We start from the raw sequence: 19,046 nt of genomic DNA, 5'->3' as shown, positions 1-19,046 counted from the left end.
CTGGTGGAGTCCAGCTCCCCAGATGTGGGTCCACCTTTTAATTGCAGAGACTATAAATCTCATAACAGTGATGTCCAGCTTCCCTTTGGTCGAAACCATAAATCCTTGAGGTGATGGTCATCTTCCTTTCTCAAACTGTTTTTCTCTGCTTCCATAAGGTGTGAGATAAGCATATTTCCTATATATATATTCTAAAGCTATAGTTTCAAGGATACAAGTAATATTCTAAAATTATACTTCAAAAGGTTATATTGCAGAGCTTTTTTATGGATTAAATGCAAGCAAAAAGCAACATCCTTAACACCTTCATTCCAATGATCCTAAGTCAACCAGGGTTAATTGCAAACAAAAGATGGGTTCAAAGGCCTTTTTCCATGCTTTATTTTCATCAGTTATTATTAGAATTCGCAACTATCCCATTGTCGATGTCCACACATTTCGCATTTGCAAGTACACACTTCCCCTGTTTGTACCTGACATGAAACACAGCTTTGCATCTCACAACAGCATTGAAATAAACTGCATTATCCACAGCCACATTTTCTTGTAGTACAAAAGAGTGAAACCAAATGAAAATGAGATCAGTATGGTTTATGGATCACTTGGTTTATGGACAGACAGTTTGGAGGCTCTTGAAAATTGCAGCAGGACATTTCCACCAGAACCTACTATTCTCCTTAAAGAAAACACAGAAGTTCAAGTTATACAGTATATTATCTCCCTCTTCGATCTTATTCTGATGTAGCAAAATTATAAGGCATCAAGAATAATCTTTGCAACCTCAAGTGTATCAGAGGTATCATTCCCTCCTCCTTTTCCCTATTCATTTCCATTCCCATTTGAAAGAACTATTTCAAAGTAATTGTTGTATTTCCTCCTTATTCACTCAGAACTCTTCAGTCAGGGTGTGGTAGAATGAAGGGTATCTACACAACCATCTGATCAAAGATCAGAGACAAGTTGTGCCTGCCTGTGCAGTTCGTGATTGCTCAGGAAGTTTCAAAATTTCCTATGGCACATATTGGTACTTGAGCCATGCACCATGAATGTTCACCCCCTGCTAGACCCTCTGACAGCAGCACTGCTGCAAATGGACATTTGCTGATGCCTGTGTTTTAGAGGTTGGATCCTCTGTCAGAAGAAACATAATGAGGAACTGGGAACTTCTCCATGGTCCTGCCTGGACAGCAGAGGCGGCCGGCTGAGACTCCTGAGCTACCAGCTCCATTTCCCCGGGAGTTCCACATTATTATAAGCTGCTTCAGGGCAGTTCCAAGTAGCATCGACCACTTGCCCAGCCTGGAGCTGGAGCCCACTCCCTCATGGGCCGGGCCTCCCAAAGGAGCATTTGAGAAGTAGCGATGACCCTTTGGGTGACTCCAGCGCGTATCAGCGCCGAGTCCTTGCTGTGACAAGAAACCCCTCGCGGACCCAGCAGGGCAGAGGGTCAGCATATGTTAGGCTCCATGTCTCCGCTCTCCCGGGAAGGGGAGAGCCGGCGCCAGGATCTGAGGCGGGGGCGGTGAGGGACTGTGAGGGACGGCACGAGGGCACCTGAGGGCACCGGGGGGTGGGGCCTCGCGCCGGCCCCGCCCCTCCGCGCGCTGCCGCGCACTTTGCGTAACCCCGCGGTCACGCCGGGGCGGGGGCGGGCCGCGTGCTGCGTAAACGGTTGCGAGAATCGCCGCCGCGCGCGCTACGGGCGTAAGCGGCGGGACTTTGCCCCCGCCCCGCCGCCGCCGAGCTCAGCGTTCTCGTCCCGCCGCCATGGCCGCCCCGGGGCCGGTGCGGCTCTTCCGGGCCGCCGCCGCTTCCTCCCGCCGCTGGCTCTTCTCCTCCACCTCGCCGGCAGCCGGGCCGAGGTCGGGCTGCAGCGGCGCTGCCGCAGCCGGGAGGGCAGCGCGGCCGTTCAGCCTGTCTGCTCGGGCGGTGCTCAGGTAAGGGGGTCACGGCCGTGAGATCCGGGCGGGCTCCCCGGCGCGGCTGCCCGGAGGAGCCCGGCCGGGTCTCGGAGCTGCGGGCAGCCGGGGCCAGCGGCTGCCTGTGGCACGGGCCGGCGCGGGATGACCTTCCCGCCGTGCCCCGGCCCCTCCGCCCCTCTCCGGGTGCTTGGCGGTGGCACCGAAGCGCTCTCGGGGCCCCTCCACCGAGCTGTGCCCCGCAGGGCTGTGCCCGCGCTGCGGGTTGGCTCCGGCGAGGCCCCGCACCGGCCCCGGCGCGGGTGAGGCTCGGGGTCGGTGTGACCTGGAACCACGCTGACATGGCTTGTAACGTTATGGAACACTAAACCAGCCTGCCTGGTGCTTACACTGGTTTTCTGAGAGGTTATGACCTTACTGAAGTTGCACTCGTTTTTCTTTTTTTCTGTTGTTTGGTTTTGTTATGTTTTTTTTGTTTTTTTTTCTTGTGAAAGTCTGGCTGGGCTTGTGGTAGAAGTGCAGCACATATCTGAGCAATCCTAATACTTAGAGTGTCTTCTGCCTTTGGTATAGTTTTTCTGTGCTGAAGAGCACTTTTGCATCTTTCTTCGTGGAAGGATGGTGTGTGACACTTAGTGCCATGATTTAGGTGACATGGTCATATCTGGTGATAGCTTGGACTTGATGATCTCAGAGGTCTTCTCCAACCTAATTGATTCTGTGGTCCGATCTAAAGGTGCAGAGCTTCTCCTCTCCCCACCAGTATGTATGAGTAGGTATTTCAGAATGCATTACATCTGTGGGCATGTAATATTACACAGTCCACAGCTGTAGTTTTGATGCTTATTACAGGTAGTCACAGATTGTTTATGCACTGCCTTCTGGCTTGTTGTTTGTATATTCAAAGATCAGTCAGGTCTACAGCTAACTTTCAGTATTTAAAAAGCAGAAGTTTTAAAACCTGATGTACTTGGTTGCCAGAGAAGTTTCCTAGACTTGGAACAGGACTCACAATCAGCAGCCCAGCATCAGGGGTGTAGCCTGGCCTGTTTCCAGAAGATTGAGATTAAGTGCCCTCGACATCAAAGCTGTCTCAATAGTTTGCTTTTGAACTCTTTTGCAGGCGATCTTTGACTTTGTTGCAGCAGATACTTTTAATGTGGAGAGAGAGAGAGACTTAACTTTTCTAGCCTAGGACTACCATATGAGATGAATAAGTGACTAGTCAGATCTCCTCTCTGAGGGATCCTACTGGTGATCAGTTGATTTTGAGGTCCCTAATTTGCAGTTTTTAATTACAAAAATTAAAGATGTGACATGTTGACAAGTTTTTTTAAAAGGTATTAAAATAATTGAAAAAAGAAGCCTATAAAGGGAAGGAATTTCCTTACATAATAGTAATGTAAGACCTGTAATCCCCTCATGTCTTTCACGAACAGGCTGAATACAGAATGGCATTTATTTACATTCATTTTGCAAGCACACCAGCAAAAAAAGCTTATGCAAACAAGTGTTTCCAATGTTGTTTATATACTCAGTGTCATAACCTGGCTGAGTGAGTTGGGAGAAAAGGAAAGTTCTTGTATATTATTGTTTCCTCCATTTATGCATGAGTTACTTTCTCTGGGCACCATATTTGAGACCCAGTTCCTGACCTTTTTATAATCCACCAGTGTTATTTCAGTAAAAAACATACATCATTGTTTGGATGTGTGAAATTTGCTATATTTTTGTCTAGAGGATGAAGACGTCTCTATACAAAGCATTACCTCGGGTGGTTCCTGTGAGCAGAGGTTTCCATGGGTTTCAGTGGAGCATCAGGCATTATGTTTTCATTTACATTTCCTCCTTTCTCTTGCTCCTTTTTTATCCTTATCCTTCCTTTTCATGGTGAACAGTAGTTATTTCAGAATTCTTTTTATACCAGTCCAGTTATCTGTGCAATGTCTTTGGTCCACAGCATAATAATTGCATGCTTTAAAGATTAGTTCAGATTTACAACTTCTGTTGATTGAGGCCTGTATAATACTTTAATTAATGGAACTCCTCAGGCAATTAGGGCTGTTGGATTTGCTGTTTATTAAAAGATCTAAGAATAACAGAGCTGGTTTTACCATGTGCAATACCAGATTAAAGTTATGTTTTGTTTGGAGGAATGTAAGAAGTGATTCATGACTTGGAATTAATAGCTGAAGATTCAAAAGGCTAATTCTTTTAAGGGGTAAGAAGTAGTTCTTGAGACTTTTGCAGTATTTACTATTATTTGCACGAGAGGAACAACAAACAGCATTTACAGCTCTCTGGTGCTCCTCTGTGCCTTTGTAGTATGCCTGATTTAGGGTATCCTTGTCAAGCTTGATAGAAAATGTTGATAGGACTGTGGCAAACATGTGAAGAAATTAATTGTATTTTACATCTGGTGAAAAGTGTTTATCTGAGCATGGATTGGGATATTTATGCTTCATGTGGATAACACAAAATAAATTGTGTTTTTCCTGATAATCCTGAGGCTGTTCATACTTGCATGGACCTGGCTCATGTTTCGTGTTGATTGCCTGTGACTGGTTCCCAGCATGTGGGTATTTGAATTGTTGTTTATCTTGATGCAAACTATGTCTGAGTGGTCAACCCCATGTTTCTTGAAATTTGTAAAGCCTAAATATTGTTTCATGTGGGTGAGATTTTTATATTTTTAATGGTATCCCCCAGTCATTGAGAAGATTGGCTCAGTGTATGTTTTGATTGTCCAACTAGTCTGATTATTGCATACGCACGCTTCTGAAAGTATTTTCACCAAGTAAAGCACCAGAAATGTTTTGAATATTTTGGCTAAGTGAAGAGCGATAGAAGGTGGCTATAGCAAAAAACCAGATCTACTGAAAGACTTAAGAAGTCTATATCAAACTTTACACAAATAAATAAGTTTTAGTTTCAGTTATAAATCAGGGTGGATTAGGTCCTGTCAAAAGATTAAGGTCTGTGTCAGTTTTTACCAAAAGTCAGTGACCTGGTGGTTTCTATCTGTCCCCTTGCTGCATGCCACACCACGAGGCACGCACAGCCACAGTGCAGGTCCCAGCTGGCTGAAGCAGACACCAGATTGCCCCTATTGACAAGGGGATCCCACTGCTGCTGCTTTTTTTGCTGTGGGCAGTGGCACTTTTGTCAGTTTTGTTTTCTGGTCCAGTTGAGTCTTTGTTTTTGTGGTTGATTTTCATCCACATGAGCAAAAGGAGTTGACTTGTAATACTGGTGTAAGGATAATGGCAGGGTGATTTGGAGTGGGGATCACCCAAACCCACATTTTTATACTGTAAAAAGATTGGTTAATCTGATCATGAAACCCAGATTGTGCCATTGCAGCATAAAGTTGCAGTAACACAGCCATTGTAAACTGGTGTAAATTTCATCCAAGGGTCAGATCTGACTCTGCTGGTTCTGACATCTGTGGGGTTATTGACCTTGGCTTTCAGCCAGTGCATTCCCAAACGGAGGTTACTGCAGGACAGTGTGAGCGCTGGAGAGATGAGGAACAAAGGAGCGGGGCGGGACTGTTCCTCTTCTGGCGCCTGATGTTTTATCAGATTCAAGTGAAGACAGTTTCAAGTGTGTTTTGAAAACTGGGAGGGACTTCACTTGTCATTTACAGAAGTTGCAGGGATCTAATGGATGCCCAGACATCTCACTGTTTGGTCCATGGTACTTGTGAGTGCCTAATCCTAGAATAAAGCATATGTTTAGGATATTGGAATAAATATTTAGTACTTGCCATGTCTATACCTTGGCAGAGCATACACAGAAATGCAAGTACATATTGCATTGTGTCTCCTGTCAGCGTTGTTGTCATGTTGACAGAAATATTTCAGCAAAGGAGAGTGTACTTTGAGGTCTGGAAGGGCTTTTTGAGGCAGTTTAGAATTACACTGTCAGACGTTAGCTTAGGCTCTCAGAATGTGGATCTGTACCTTTCCAGATGCAGTCTAAACCCATCTGTGCTAAACTCCCAGAGGAGGTGGTGAATTTTGTACTAGTTTGTCTAAGTGGGTGCTTGTCTCCTTGGTTCTGCTGTGGGAGGTGTTAACATAGCCGAGGAACAAAATGAAAGCAGAGTGCTTTCTTAAACCCCCACAGAATGGTTTGCTGGTGATCCTTGGATATCACAGGTGACTGTGCAACATAAATCATAATTTGTAAAGATATATCTTTAAAATTTCTGAGTTTTTTTATAGTACATGCTTCAGTTGCATTCTGCAGGTCAGAAGGTCAACCTTTCATTATCAGTTATAGTTTTAGAATGAATTTATAGTTAATAGTAGCTTGTGGCTGCCTTCTGGAGGGTGGACTGAGGAATGATAGGAGAAGAATTGTGTGACTGTGTTTGCAGGGGTCCAAGGATGAGGGAAGAGATGAGGATCTGACTCTGTGTTTCAGAAGGCTTGATTTATTATTTTATGATATATATTATATTAAAACTATACTAAAAGAATAGAAGAAAGGATTTCATCAGAAGGCTAGCTAAGAATAGAAAAAAAGAGGAATGAGTAACAAAGGATAGTAACAAAGCTGACTGTGATTGGCCATTAATTAGAAACAATGGCATGAGACCAATCACAGATGCACCTGTTGCATTCCACAGCAGCAGATAACCATTGTTTACATTTTGTTCCTGAGGCCTCTCAGCTTCTCAGGAGAAAAAATCCTAAGGAAAGGATTTTTCGTAAAAGATGTCTGTGACAAAATTGAACATGACATCATAATAAATAATCACAGAGCACACTGGTGCCAATGGAACTTAAGAGTTGTGGGAAGTGCATGAAGTCTATAGCAACAAACATTTGTTGTTGTTTCATAACAAGCCAGGACTCAGATTGCTAAAAACACATTATTTTACAGCCAGTTACAAAAAAAATTCGTTCACTGATTTTTTTAGCATGGCCATTTTCAAAATTTTTCTTTAATATTCAGATATACAGGTTAGAGTTTTCCAGGGGGTGACTTGATTTTTGTCTTGTCTTATGTCATAAATCACTCAAGTCCCACAGTTAAGAAGACTATGGGTAATATGAAACGTGTGGTTCTTAAACATGGATTTCACATGGAAACATAAATTTTTGAATTGGCTTTTTAGTTGTTCTATTCTTATCAGTCGTCTCTTGGTAGATTTCTTCACTGTCTATCCAACAAGTTTTTGTTTTGCTTACTTACTGTAGGAAAGAAAATAATCTATTTAAAATTGAACATACTGTTTGTTATTAGTATATTTAAAGCTTTCCTATAATTTGTGTGTGAAATAAAATAATATGGAATAAAAAAATTTTTTTTCATGTTAAATGCTCTAATCTTAAGACATTTTTGAGCAGACTGAATTTTGTATTAAATAAACAATTGTCTGGAAAGAAAAGGCAAAAAAATGCAAAACCTTCTTTCCTTGAAACCAGCATAAAAACTTTGTACTTTGCTAGAATTAATATTTACAAGATGAACTCTTCAGAGAATCTGTGCCTAAAAACAGCAGAATGTTATTGGACTATTGCCATTTGTGGGAAGAGAGAAGAATTAAATTTTGGAATCAATAAAGCAAACTATCTAAAACTCTAAGCAGAAATGGCAAAATTTAGAATTTATTTTAAATTATAATTATGAGAACAACAGAAAATTCATAAATCCAAAGCAAGAGTTTACAGAAAGGTGGTGAGAGAAACATTTAAAAGAAGTTCATTTATTTGTTAAAAATACAAATATTGTGCCTAAAATAAACTGTCTGTCTTTGGTGAAAGGCAAAACATCTGGATCCCATATGTCTTGTAGTGACAAAACAAACACCAAGGTTGTTTTTTTTTTATTTCTCATGGTCTTTGTTCAATGTACAACAGTAAAAGCCTGTACATGTTAAAGCTTTTAAAAGCCAATAACTTAGATTTCTCTTTTCTTGGAGTTGATAGTAGTAGTATCAACTATTATTTTAGAAGTAGTCAATCAATTCCAAAGTGCTAAAGATTCTAGCATTCTTTAATTGTATTATATAATTTTATTTTTCAGCTCAGAAGATAAAATAACTGTTCACTTCATAAACCGTGATGGTGACAAACTGACAGCCAAGGGAAAACCTGGGGATTCACTGCTGGATGTTGTTGTTGACAATAATCTAGACATAGATGGTTTTGGTAAGTAGATTCACTGAGTATTTTATTCAGTGTCTAGAAATTGTTTCTCTTTTTTGCAATCTAAATTATACTGTAAATATTTATGCATAGACCCTCAACATCATTGAGTCCCACTGTAAATGAATATTTTATATATAAAACCTAGCTGTACTTCACTTGGGTTTTCTCCCCTTTTTTTCCTCCTGCAGGTGCATAGAATATTTTGGTTCAAGTTTTAAAGAATATTTGGGGTGATCTGGGCTTGAGTACTAAAGAGGGGAATATGCTCAGAGTGCCGTCAAAGTGGAGTCTGAAACTTGCCACCTGCAGACCTCTCCTGAGCTCAAAGGTTCTGTTCTGCAGGCAACACAGAGCTGGTGTATTTCTAACAGTGTCTGGTTACTTCTGTAGTGCCAGACTGTCTCAATTTATTATCAGGCTTTTTGTAGCACCTCCATATCTGTAGCAGAGGAGTGCAAAGTGAAAGAAACAGCCAAATCCGTGTCAGTTAGCAGGGAAGAGCAAGGAGTTTAATTCTTATTAAAGAACTGGGGTAAAGGAGACCTTGTGGAATTCTAACTTGGTACAAGTTCTGTTTAAAATCAAAACAGGAGGAAGTTACAACTTTTCTCTATTTCTGCAGAATTTTGCACTTTCCATAGTTAGACTTGTAGGATGGTTTGGGCTTGAAGGGACCTTGAAGATTGTTCAGTTCCAAACCCCCCTGCCATGTTCATCTTCCACCTGCCCTTGTTGCTCAAACCACAAGACCACATTGCTCAAAGGTATTAGATAATTGCAGTTAAATACCTTGGGAAGGTATTTATATGAACATGAGCTGAAAAATGAACAGACCTAAAGCAGAAAGTGGTAGTACAATTTTCAGAACTGAATGCATAATGTGGAGCAATTGGTAGGGAAAAAAAAAGGCAGCAGAGTACTGTAGCACAGTTTGAAATTTGATGTGTGTTTTCGTTAAGTGCAGATAAATTTTACTGCTAGTGATAAAATCTTTGGTAAGATTTAAAATTTTATACTTAATATCTGAGATATCTTTTATGTCTGGAGTTGCATATATCTGGGGAAGAAAAACTGTCTCAAAAATTTGTAATGCAACTGGCTTTATGTATCAATTATTACTCATTTAGGTTTATTGCATTCTACAGTAAGTGTTCTCTTGTCAATATCAGCTGTGTTAGAGCATTGTGGTAAAGTGGCAAAAAGCAATGCTGTCAATAAAAGGAAGTCAAACTGAAAATTCAGAATACTGTTACAGTCTTTAATTATAATATGAGCTATTCCCATTTCAATAACTGCTTGGTAATGAAACATTGTACTAGGGCAGAGGAATAATGTAGCAAAAATGTATGTTCTGTGTTTAAGAACAAAGTAATAAAGGAAAAGTAAAATGTAAATCCTGCTTATTTGCTTCTGTCACTAGGGGGCATCCCATGTGCATTAACAATAATAGATATATCTTTTTATAAAGGCTTACAGATTTTTTGAAAGATTCAGCTGTACTCAATTTGTTATTGCCAGTTTTATGGCTTTATGTTTGTGGAAAGACCTTCCACTGTTCAAAGAGACTGGTCAGTGTTCTTTCCTTCCCCCCTCACCCCTTCCCTTACTTCCCCAACATAAATGATCCTTAAGCTGCTGATAGGACAAATTTTATGTTTGGCATTTTAATTAAGCTCCGCTTTTTCATGTGTATTTGAAGACATGATATAATTTAAAAATCAAATGTTGTGTTACAGTGTCATGCTCACCTTGAATACATACTTTTGGTTCTGTAGCAGCATGGTGCTTTCTGTGTGGTTCTCAAGGTCTAATGATGAGTTCCACTATTTCTTTTCATAGCAATGGTTATACATACAGCCTTGCTTCTCTTATTTCCATGATTACAAAGGTGATGTGGTCACAGTAGATTTTGTCCTGCTCTCCCTAGAAATAAGTAAACAAGTGAAGATTGGCTAATGTGTTATCTGATTCTCTTCTATCAATTCAAATCAGAGCCTGAGGTTTGTAATCTCCACAGTATTTATCTGTCCCACTCTTCTTGATTTGCATATTTCTTTTTCAACTTGGTGCTAGCCCAAGACACAGACCAATACAGTGACAGAGACAAATTTGTTGCAGTTCAAACTTGTACTGTGCTGTGGTGTCCTAATTGCTGTAGCAGGTAGGTGGAGTTGGTGCTTGTGCTGCTCTGCCCAGCAACTTGTTAGGTCCTTGACTCCTACTGGAGCACTTCATAATCCATGTAGGCCATCTCTCTCTAGCCTGACTGCCTTTGTTGTTGTCATTTAGTGTTGTGGTGAGTGAGAAGAAATAAGTATAAAATCCCTCCTCCCTGTACTTCTAAAGAATTGTTTTTGTGTAGCAGGTGTCTGCTGTTGAACTTCTAGAGAAAACCTTGGGAAAGAGAGAGATAAGAAGGATCAGTATTGGAAATAAATGAAGTAGTGTTGATTGACAGCATTGTCTGCTTTTGCATTCTCATAGTAGAAAGCTATTCTTTCTTTAAATAATGGAAAGGAAATTAGTTAAGTATTTTAACTGATTACATAGCATTTTTTAACTGATTACTTAGCATTTAAGTAAATCTTAGTGCTATAGTAACTGTAGAAATGCTATTAATAGTTGAATGCAGAGTAGGTATATGAATGTGGGAATATACAGAACATTAATTTTGCTAATCAACTGAGACTTCTTGTATGAAAGAAACACATGTAGTATTTCTTCTGAAATTCAGCTGCAATCTGAAACTGGGTTTTCTATTATCTTGATTTATTTTTCTTTAGGTGCTTGTGAAGGAACGCTAGCCTGTTCAACTTGTCATTTAATATTTGAAGACCACATATTTGAGAAACTAGATGCAATTACTGATGAAGAGATGGACATGCTGGACCTGGCTTATGGCCTCACAGAAACGTAAGGCACCATAACACTTCCCTACATTACTTCTTCAAAGAATGGGAAGAAAGGTTTGCAGATGGGGCAATCCAATATTCTTGGAGCACCTTAATCAGCTTTTAATGAATAGATGGATTTTGTTACACAAATGGGACTGCCAAGTTTAAACGTTGTTTGTCTGAATTAGTATTAAGAAGATGTCAGTATTGTTCCTGTGACTGAAAAGGTCTTCAGAGGGGTCTGGTGCAGAAATGTTAGTGCTAAAGTATGATGGGAAACCCAGTTCCTTCCTTGAAAGCTTTGCCACTGCTGTCCTGTGTGTGGATTTTCTTACTCTTGTTTCTCCGCCCTTCTATTTCCTCTCCCTTGTTAGTCTGTAGCTAGTTAATATATTTTATTAATGTGTTTATGTCAGTGTTTTAGGTTTTGGTCAGATCTTCTTTTCAGAGTCACAGAACGTAGAGGTTGGAGGAGACCTCTTGAGGTCAACTGGTCCAACCCACTGCTCAAGCAGGACCACCTAGATCCGATGCCCAGCACCATGTCCAGACAACTTTTGAATATATCCAAGGATGGAGACCCCACCTTGTCCAACCTCTGTGGTATTTATGTACCAAGGTTTGCTAAGATCCTTCCTCCAAGCCTTCTCTAGGACAAACAGTGTAGAGATGTGTCAGTGTCCATACTTGTTATGCTTTGACTCCTATCATAGTGATCCTTGTGCACACAAACCACATTCCCTTTTGGGAGAAACTGATCCTGAAGTGTGCTCTGACTGCTCAGAGGCATTAGGATTAGACTAGTGGTGCTCCAAAGTAAGCCTCTGTTCTGCATCACCCCCACCATCACACATCTTGTAGTTAGGGTGTTAATCCTCATCACAGACCCATTCCTGGTGGGCTATTGTACTTGCTGGTGCACAAGTACATGGTACTGTGGTAAAGTACATGCTCATACTGTTTGTGTGAGCATGTTCTGTGGTAAAGTACATGCTCACGCTGTTTGTGTCAGCATGTTCTTTACCACAGAACAGGCTCACACAAACAGTAGGCAGCTGTGCCTTTTGAGGTTTCATAAGCCCATTCCTTCGTGTTTCAACAGAACTGCTTGTTGAAGTTTTTGAGAATCTTTCCAATGATGTCAGAGGCTTTATACCTGGTCTGTATAGCATAGAGTTTGTCTCTGCAAAGAAGTACTCTGAATTAACTTGTCTGTCCCCTTATATCAGTAAAAGGAATCCTCAACTCATCATTTCTACATGACACTTTCTCACTTAAGCCAAATTTTAGCATTTATGTGAGGTTGGAAGGGCAAAGAAGTCAAGCTATGAGAAACTTGTAGCTTCTTTTGTTTTATCATTTTTCCTGTCTCACAAAAACCCATTTTCAGTTTTGAAAAAAAATCCATAAGCCTATTAAGCCTGCCACCTACCATAATAAAAAGAGTAATTTTTAGGGTCAGGGCCAAAATAATTCCTGAATAGCTCTGGAGGCATATGATCTAATAAAAACCTTTTTTCTTTGGCTACCTTTTTAGTAAAGGTTTAAAGCAAGATTTTCCTGAGGAATTGGAAAACAGTAGCAAACCAGAGCTCTTTGTTTAAGTCTTTCTATTTTCTCCTCTAAGTTCTTCATATGAAATTAAGCTTTACACCTCTGAAGGTTTTTGGTACTTCTATTAGGTTTTCCTAGCATCACATGTTCTTTCTATGGCCAGGGACCTTCCATTTATATGGGAAGATGACTCCTCTGAAAGGTGGAGCTCTAAGTGGTTGGTATTTGCTGCAGGTTACCTGGACTCCTGTGCTGATGTAAATTTGTGTAATGGAGACGTACTTCTATGTTCTGTCACAGGTATAAGCATAGAAGCTTATTCTTGTCAGTGACTCTGTATTTGGGAAAGTTTCAGCCAGCAACTGCCATGAAAGTGCATGTTTTTTAAAATGAAGGATTAATTGGTTAAAATGAAGTTCTTTTGATCAACTGCGGAACAGTAAAAAGTAGTAAGATAGGGGAGTGCAAACCCTGGAAAGTTAAAATACTAAAGCAAAAAATAAGATGAGAAACAGCTTGCAAAAAGTAGGTAAATACTTTTGTTTCTAACCTATCAGCAACAGGGAACTTCGTCTACGTGCTGAGCCAAGGGGTGATGTAGAAGGTGAACATAAAATAGAAAGAGATAACATAATGCAAAAGAAACTTGGCTTTTATCTCTAGAGGTTTTATGGGCTGTCCATGTACTGGAAGGTTTCTTTGCAAAGGGTGTCCTGGTGTATTCTGTGATCTTCTTTCAAACTAATGTGTCCATAGATATAGTATTACTCATAATAATTAAAAAAATAAAAATTACTTATTCATATAAGTCACTGAGATGAAGAAAGATCTTGCAGTTCATGCAGTTTACTTAGGTCTAGAGATTGTTTACTAAATTTTGAGGTGTAACAGCATAAGAACAAAGGCCCTGTAAAGGCTAAGTAATTGGTTAAACTCCCCCCCCCCAGTCTTTTATTAAGAAGTATTAAGATGCCTGGTAGAAGTATGTGATCAACAGCATGATGTAAAAGTGATTGGTGCTAGGTTTTAATTAGTGTGAGCATCCTTGTGAAATACCTAGGAAAACACAGTGCAGAGTAAGGGTTGTTTACTTTGCTGTGGTAATGTCACTGGCCTGTGAAAACAAGCAAGAGGATTTTATGCTCTTGAGCAATAGGAAATGACATTTGGAGTTAAAAGGCAAGTGCAGATAAATGCATATGGAGAGGTGGATAAAAGACTGGGAACTCTACATTCTTGAGACAGGCTGTCAGCTAGTTAATGTCTTGCCAGGGACTGGTCCTACGGAACATTGCCCATCCTTGCTGATGTCTTTAGTATTCTATACTTAAATACTGACACATGGACATTGAATTAAAGTTATCCCAGCAATAAAAGTAGCTTGTGATGTCTGCAGAATTTTGTTGTAGTATTAAATCTTCTGGTTTTAATTGCCTGTGTGCAACATCTGGTTTTCTTGTGCTGAATGATGGGTATAGAAATGAAGGACGACATCTCCTCTGGTGCCTTGAGTGTTTTATCCTTCTTCCTATGTTTCTTGTCTTTTCACTCTTACTTTTCTGGCTTACACCCAGTCTTGAGTTTTTTAGTTTAAGAACATTGAATTCTGGATGGAGGGGCTAGGCTTTGTTTTTTCTGAGGCTTTCATTCAGAGTCATTGCCTTTATCTCGTCAGAGGTGCCAGATGTCCCTTGGGAGATCAAGCACCACTCCTTGCACTGGACTGACCTCTTAGTGACCCACTGAAAAGGGAAGGGTCACCCATATCCTGCATTGTCCAGTGAGCAGGAAGTATTCAGTTGTGGGACTTTCCAGTGTGCTGAGCTCTCTTCTGGCCATAAATCCTGGCTATTGCCACACAGATCCTTGTGCTGATGCACGTGGTTCACTCTGTGCTGGACTAAGGCCCTGCGCAAGAGTGGCTGTTCCTAGTTCATGGTCTGTTTGGGGTGGCTGAGTGTTGGAGATGTAAGGGGGTAAATGCTGTTAGATTGCTGGGCTAGAACTAACACTGATGTCCTGTTTCCCCACAGATCACGTTTAGGCTGCCAAATCTGCTTGAAGAAATCAATGAATGATATGACTGTTCGAGTACCAGAAGCTGTGGCTGATGCTAGACAATCAGTAGATATGAGTAAAAACTCCTAAAAGAAAATATCCTAGGGGTTTTAAAGAAGCTTAATTATTTTTATAACTTATTTTTAAATGTGTAATTAAATATGGAAACTTACATAATTGTGAGTTATTTTATATGACTATCAATATTAGATTAATGCTATTTTAATTTTCTTTATAGAACCTCTTATATTTTTACGCTTAAAATGCAATAATACTTCTTATAAGTAATCATTGGATTATAAACATTAGCAAGTGTATTACAGATTTCATACAACATTATTCTGCCAAAACATTTAATGACATTTAAAAACTGGATCACTTGTACAGGACTCTCCTAAAACAAACTCTGAGCATTTTTAGGTGTCAGACCTGAATGTGTAAGAGAAAAGAACTTGTAGGACTGCATGGGGTCTTTTTGAAGTGTTGCCATTAAAGATGTTGTGCTCAGAACTAGTTAAAATTCTCAGTAAATATGATACTTCCTCAGCAAATAGTAAATTATCAGGACAGGAATTTTCCAGACTTTGGAGTCTTAATGAGATATGGCAAATGTTGTCTTGTGAAAATACTGCTAAACCCATGAGTTTTAGGAGCTGTGTTACAGTTTAACCCAGTAGGCAGCTAAGTGCCACACAGCCATTCATTTCCACCCCACCACTGCCCAACCATCCCCCCCTTCCAAATGGGATGGAGGGGATAGACTTGGATGGAAACAGTAACATTGATATGTTGAGATAAAGACAGTTTAATAGGACAGAAACAGAAAGGAAAACAACAGTAATGATGACAAATAAAATACATAAAACTAGTGAGGCACAACACGATTGCCCACCACCTGATGACTGATGCCCAGCCAGTTTCTGGGCAGTGACCCCCAGCCAGCTTTTGCCCCATTTGATATTTTGAGCATGACACCACAGAGTGTGGGACCTCCCACTGGTCATTTGGGGTCAGCAGTCCAGGCTTTGTGCACCCCCACGAGCTGAGGTGAGAATCTCAAAAGGCTTTGACTGAGTTGTTGCTAAGCTGTGTTTACATTAAAACACCAGTGGGTTATCAACATTATTCTGATTCTACATCCAAAGCAGCACTGTACCAGCTACTGGGATGAAAATGAGCTCTCTCCCAGGTGAAACCAGGACAGGCTGATGCAGGATGTTGACACCTGCAGCTTAACCCTGGCCCAAATAAGATGTCAGTAAACCTCAGTAATATTTACAATTTGACTACACCACAAATACTGTGGTAGACCAGGCTAAGAATGAATCCTTGGAGCTGTGTAATGGGAGAACGTGCCCAGTGGAATTACAATTTACCCATCACAAACTCTTATTTTTCTCTGAATATAGCTGAGTTGGGATTGAACAGGGCAATGTTTGTCAATATCAGATTTGTTCTGAAATCTTTATTCCTTTTTAGTTTTTAACTTGTGCAGGAGGCAGTCTGACGTTAGCTAGGGTGTTCAGCTTGAAGAAATTGCTTGATTCTGGGCCTTGCTCACAGGATCATTTCAGTTATGGCTGATGTGAAATGACCAAGTTGATTTGTTTCATAAAAATGGCCTAGATTCCCCAGAACCTAGGTTACTTAGGAGGTGTTCCCTAGGTTATTTAGGAGGTGTTCCCTAGGTTATTTCCCTAGGTTTATTTGTTTCATAAAAATGGCCTAGGTTCCTCAGAACCTAGGGGAACCACCAGAAGGTGTAGGGAAACCCTCATGTTGAGATTTGTCTGCATTGATGATGAAGAACTTCCAGTTGAATATTGGTTTAGTCTTTCTAAAGTAGCCCAAATAAAATTAATGTTTCTAAGACTGCTATTATTGCCAACTTTGCATAAATACTGATGTGAACTGGTTATCACCAGGAGTTACTAACTTCTAATTTTTTGGGCATTTATATATATATATATATAAACAACCATGTTTGTTTACATTTGGATGATATAGTACATTCATTAATGGTTTGAACTGGTAACAATGCCATCTGGGCATCTTTTCTTGTATTATTGTATGTATGGAGGAGAGAAAAAATATTTTTCCAGTGTCAAATATTGGGATTATTTTGAGATTTGTAAAGAGGAAAAAAAGTTCCTCTTCATTATAAGAATGAATATTTTCTAGAACTGTATTGAAAATAGTTGTGAGTTAGATTCTTTTATTTCCTCTCTTAGTTGCCTTGTTTCCTTCTGTTACCTTTCAACTTTGTTCTAATGCAAGGTATACTAATTGTGGTCTGCTCGAAACTTAATCATGTAGGGGTTTCAGAATACAATTCTGATGTAATCTGATTCAAATGGAGAGTTCAGAATTAAAATTTCCAGGCTTTTATGAAGGACAGAGAGAGGAAGGTTAGGGAGAAGGGTGGGTGTAGGTTGAAGAAATGTTTCGAAGATGCTGCTGTCTTCTTTTTCTGCTGCTGTGACACTAACCATGACTGAGAGGTTGCCCTCACACAGTCAGACCTTAAGGTAAATCTCACCTTGTATTGCCTTTGTCCTGAGCTCATTTATATACAGTTATTACTATTAAATCTTGAGGTTTTGGGGTTTTTTACATGAGACAGCTCATCAGCTTCCAAGAGGGGGAACTGGATCATGACCAGATGTGTTGTGCATTTGTATATCAGAAAGAAATATGAGGTTTCAGTATACCTGTAAAGTTTAGGGGTAGATGTTGATATTTATTGAGTTTTGGGCTTGTCTTGTGTTTTTGGTTTGGTTTTAAGTTTTTGAATTTTTTTTTTCCATTGGATTATTTGGGTGGTTTTTTCATACAGCACCAGGTACTTCTTGTGGGTATCTTGAAGTGCTTAACACTGTGTTAAACAAATGTGGAACAGCTCCCAAGTGAGTTTTCTTTCTAAGCCAAGGTGGTTTCATTGTGTGTTTCCTGTGACAGTTTCTCATTACAAACACTTTGACTCTCCTACAGTGTGCCTGTGGAATAAACTCATCACAGCAAGGCAAAAAAAGGACACTTCAAAGTTCATTTTGAATTCTAGAGGTATCCCATACTGCATGCAAATGGAAATCTCAGAACACAAAGGAACTGATTGTAGTCCCCAAAATGCACAGCTCAGAGATACTAGTTTATTGTCAAAATTACTTGCAAATAAATCTTATTTTTAACCTCTTTCTGACACCTCTTGTTTTGTGGATTTTTCTTTCCTTCTTCTCTAAGCTATTGAATGTATTTCTGGGGGGAAAATGGAACTTACCCATTAATGGTGCACTTTAAAGTGTAAGTATGAAATTTTGTGTAGTGACACACAATTATAGCATCAAAATTAGTTGAATACATGTTTATTTCCCTGTTCAAATAAAGATTACAGGTAATTTGCTTTCTAAAACCATTTCCTTTGTTAAAAGATGGGGTCAGTGGGTTTCTTCTGTCTCTCCCCCCTCAAAAATGAGGAGCAAATCAAAACCGACTGTTTCCTTTGTGTTGTAAACTAAACTTTAGAAGCATACTCAAAGTCTAGGGCTGGCACAGATCTTTACTTCACAAGCTTTAGGGAGTGGTGAGTTGCAGTGTTGTCTGTTGCTGGTGGGTAAGTAGGTCCTTTGGCTTGGGTTGTGTTTGTGAGAAAGTCCAAAACCATCCCTCTGCCTTTTCAGGAGTGTGGGGGAACTTGTCTGTGGCTCTAGACTGTCCCTTCCCTCTACTGCCCTAATCAGCAGTCTGGCCCAAGCCAGCAGAGTCTGTGACGTTTTGTGGCATGTTTGTGTGGTGTCTGAAGGGGAAGAAGGGTGTGCCTTGCATCATTCCCACACCACCACATCTTCATCTGTCAGAAGTTCCCATTATCTGGACTGCAGGCTGTTGTGAGAGTGAAAAAGGCAAGTTCTGTAGGCAGTTTGTGACTTCTCAGACAAAAATTAAATCTTGAAAGCTCATTTTTTTGGCTGTGGGGCTCTGGAGGATTTAAGACAGCTGTGTTCAAACCTAATTCACATCCCAGTTGGGGGCAAGTTGAAAAGGCCATGTCCAAAAAAGTTGCAGCGAAGATGCGGCCCTTGCCCTTCTCACAGGTCCAGGCTAGAGTGTGGAGGAGATTTCCTACAGCCTATATTTTGCCCTTGCAATGAACAATATGGTATGCAAAGATAGGGCATACAAAAAAATCCTTATTTCTTGGGAGAAAAAAGGAGAAATAAATCTTTAAAGGAGGAGAAGAGATGCTCAAGCCGAGTCAGTGAGTTACCAAATAGTAGAAAACATTAGGAAGAGTGCAGCTGCTTGAGATGATTTCTCCTCAAGTGCCCTGAAAAGATGTGAGTGGGAATTTCCTGCATGCTGGCCGGGGCTGTGGCCTCCCAGGGTGGCCATGCAGCCCCATGTCCTGCTCTGGGCTGCAGTGCCCTAGTGCTTTCTCTCCCTGTTGTGCTGCCTGGACA

General features: G+C 40.4%; 1 protein-coding gene across 1 annotated transcript; it reads left to right on the top strand.

Moving 5' to 3' along the window:
- Window positions 1-1,634: 1,634 nt before the first annotated feature.
- Window positions 1,635-17,788, top strand: FDX1 (ferredoxin 1). The gene is made up of 4 exons (XM_054655115.2): window positions 1,635-1,937; window positions 7,959-8,083; window positions 10,867-10,996; window positions 14,565-17,788. Exons 1-4 carry the CDS (start codon window positions 1,768-1,770, stop codon window positions 14,677-14,679), a joined length of 540 nt encoding a protein of 179 aa, XP_054511090.2. The 5' UTR covers window positions 1,635-1,767; the 3' UTR covers window positions 14,680-17,788.
- Window positions 17,789-19,046: the final 1,258 nt, after the last annotated feature.

The sequence above is a fragment of the Agelaius phoeniceus genome, chromosome 2, assembly GCF_051311805.1.
Source record: "Agelaius phoeniceus isolate bAgePho1 chromosome 2, bAgePho1.hap1, whole genome shotgun sequence".
Classification (NCBI taxonomy): Eukaryota; Metazoa; Chordata; class Aves; order Passeriformes; family Icteridae; genus Agelaius; species Agelaius phoeniceus.
This window is presented reverse-complemented; position numbering and strand designations above follow the sequence as displayed.

What these genes read in the sequence shown, in the direction of transcription:
- FDX1 (XM_054655115.2), top strand. Translation starts at nt 1,768, where the DNA reads ATGGCCGCCCCGGGGCCGGTGCGGCTCTTCCGGGCCGCCGCCGCTTCC. An exon ending in TCTGCTCGGGCGGTGCTCAG is followed by an intron (nt 1,938 to 7,958) that starts GTAAGGGGGTCA and finishes TTTATTTTTCAG; the next exon opens with CTCAGAAGATAAAATAACTG. An exon ending in TCTAGACATAGATGGTTTTG is followed by an intron (nt 8,084 to 10,866) that starts GTAAGTAGATTC and finishes ATTTTTCTTTAG; the next exon opens with GTGCTTGTGAAGGAACGCTA.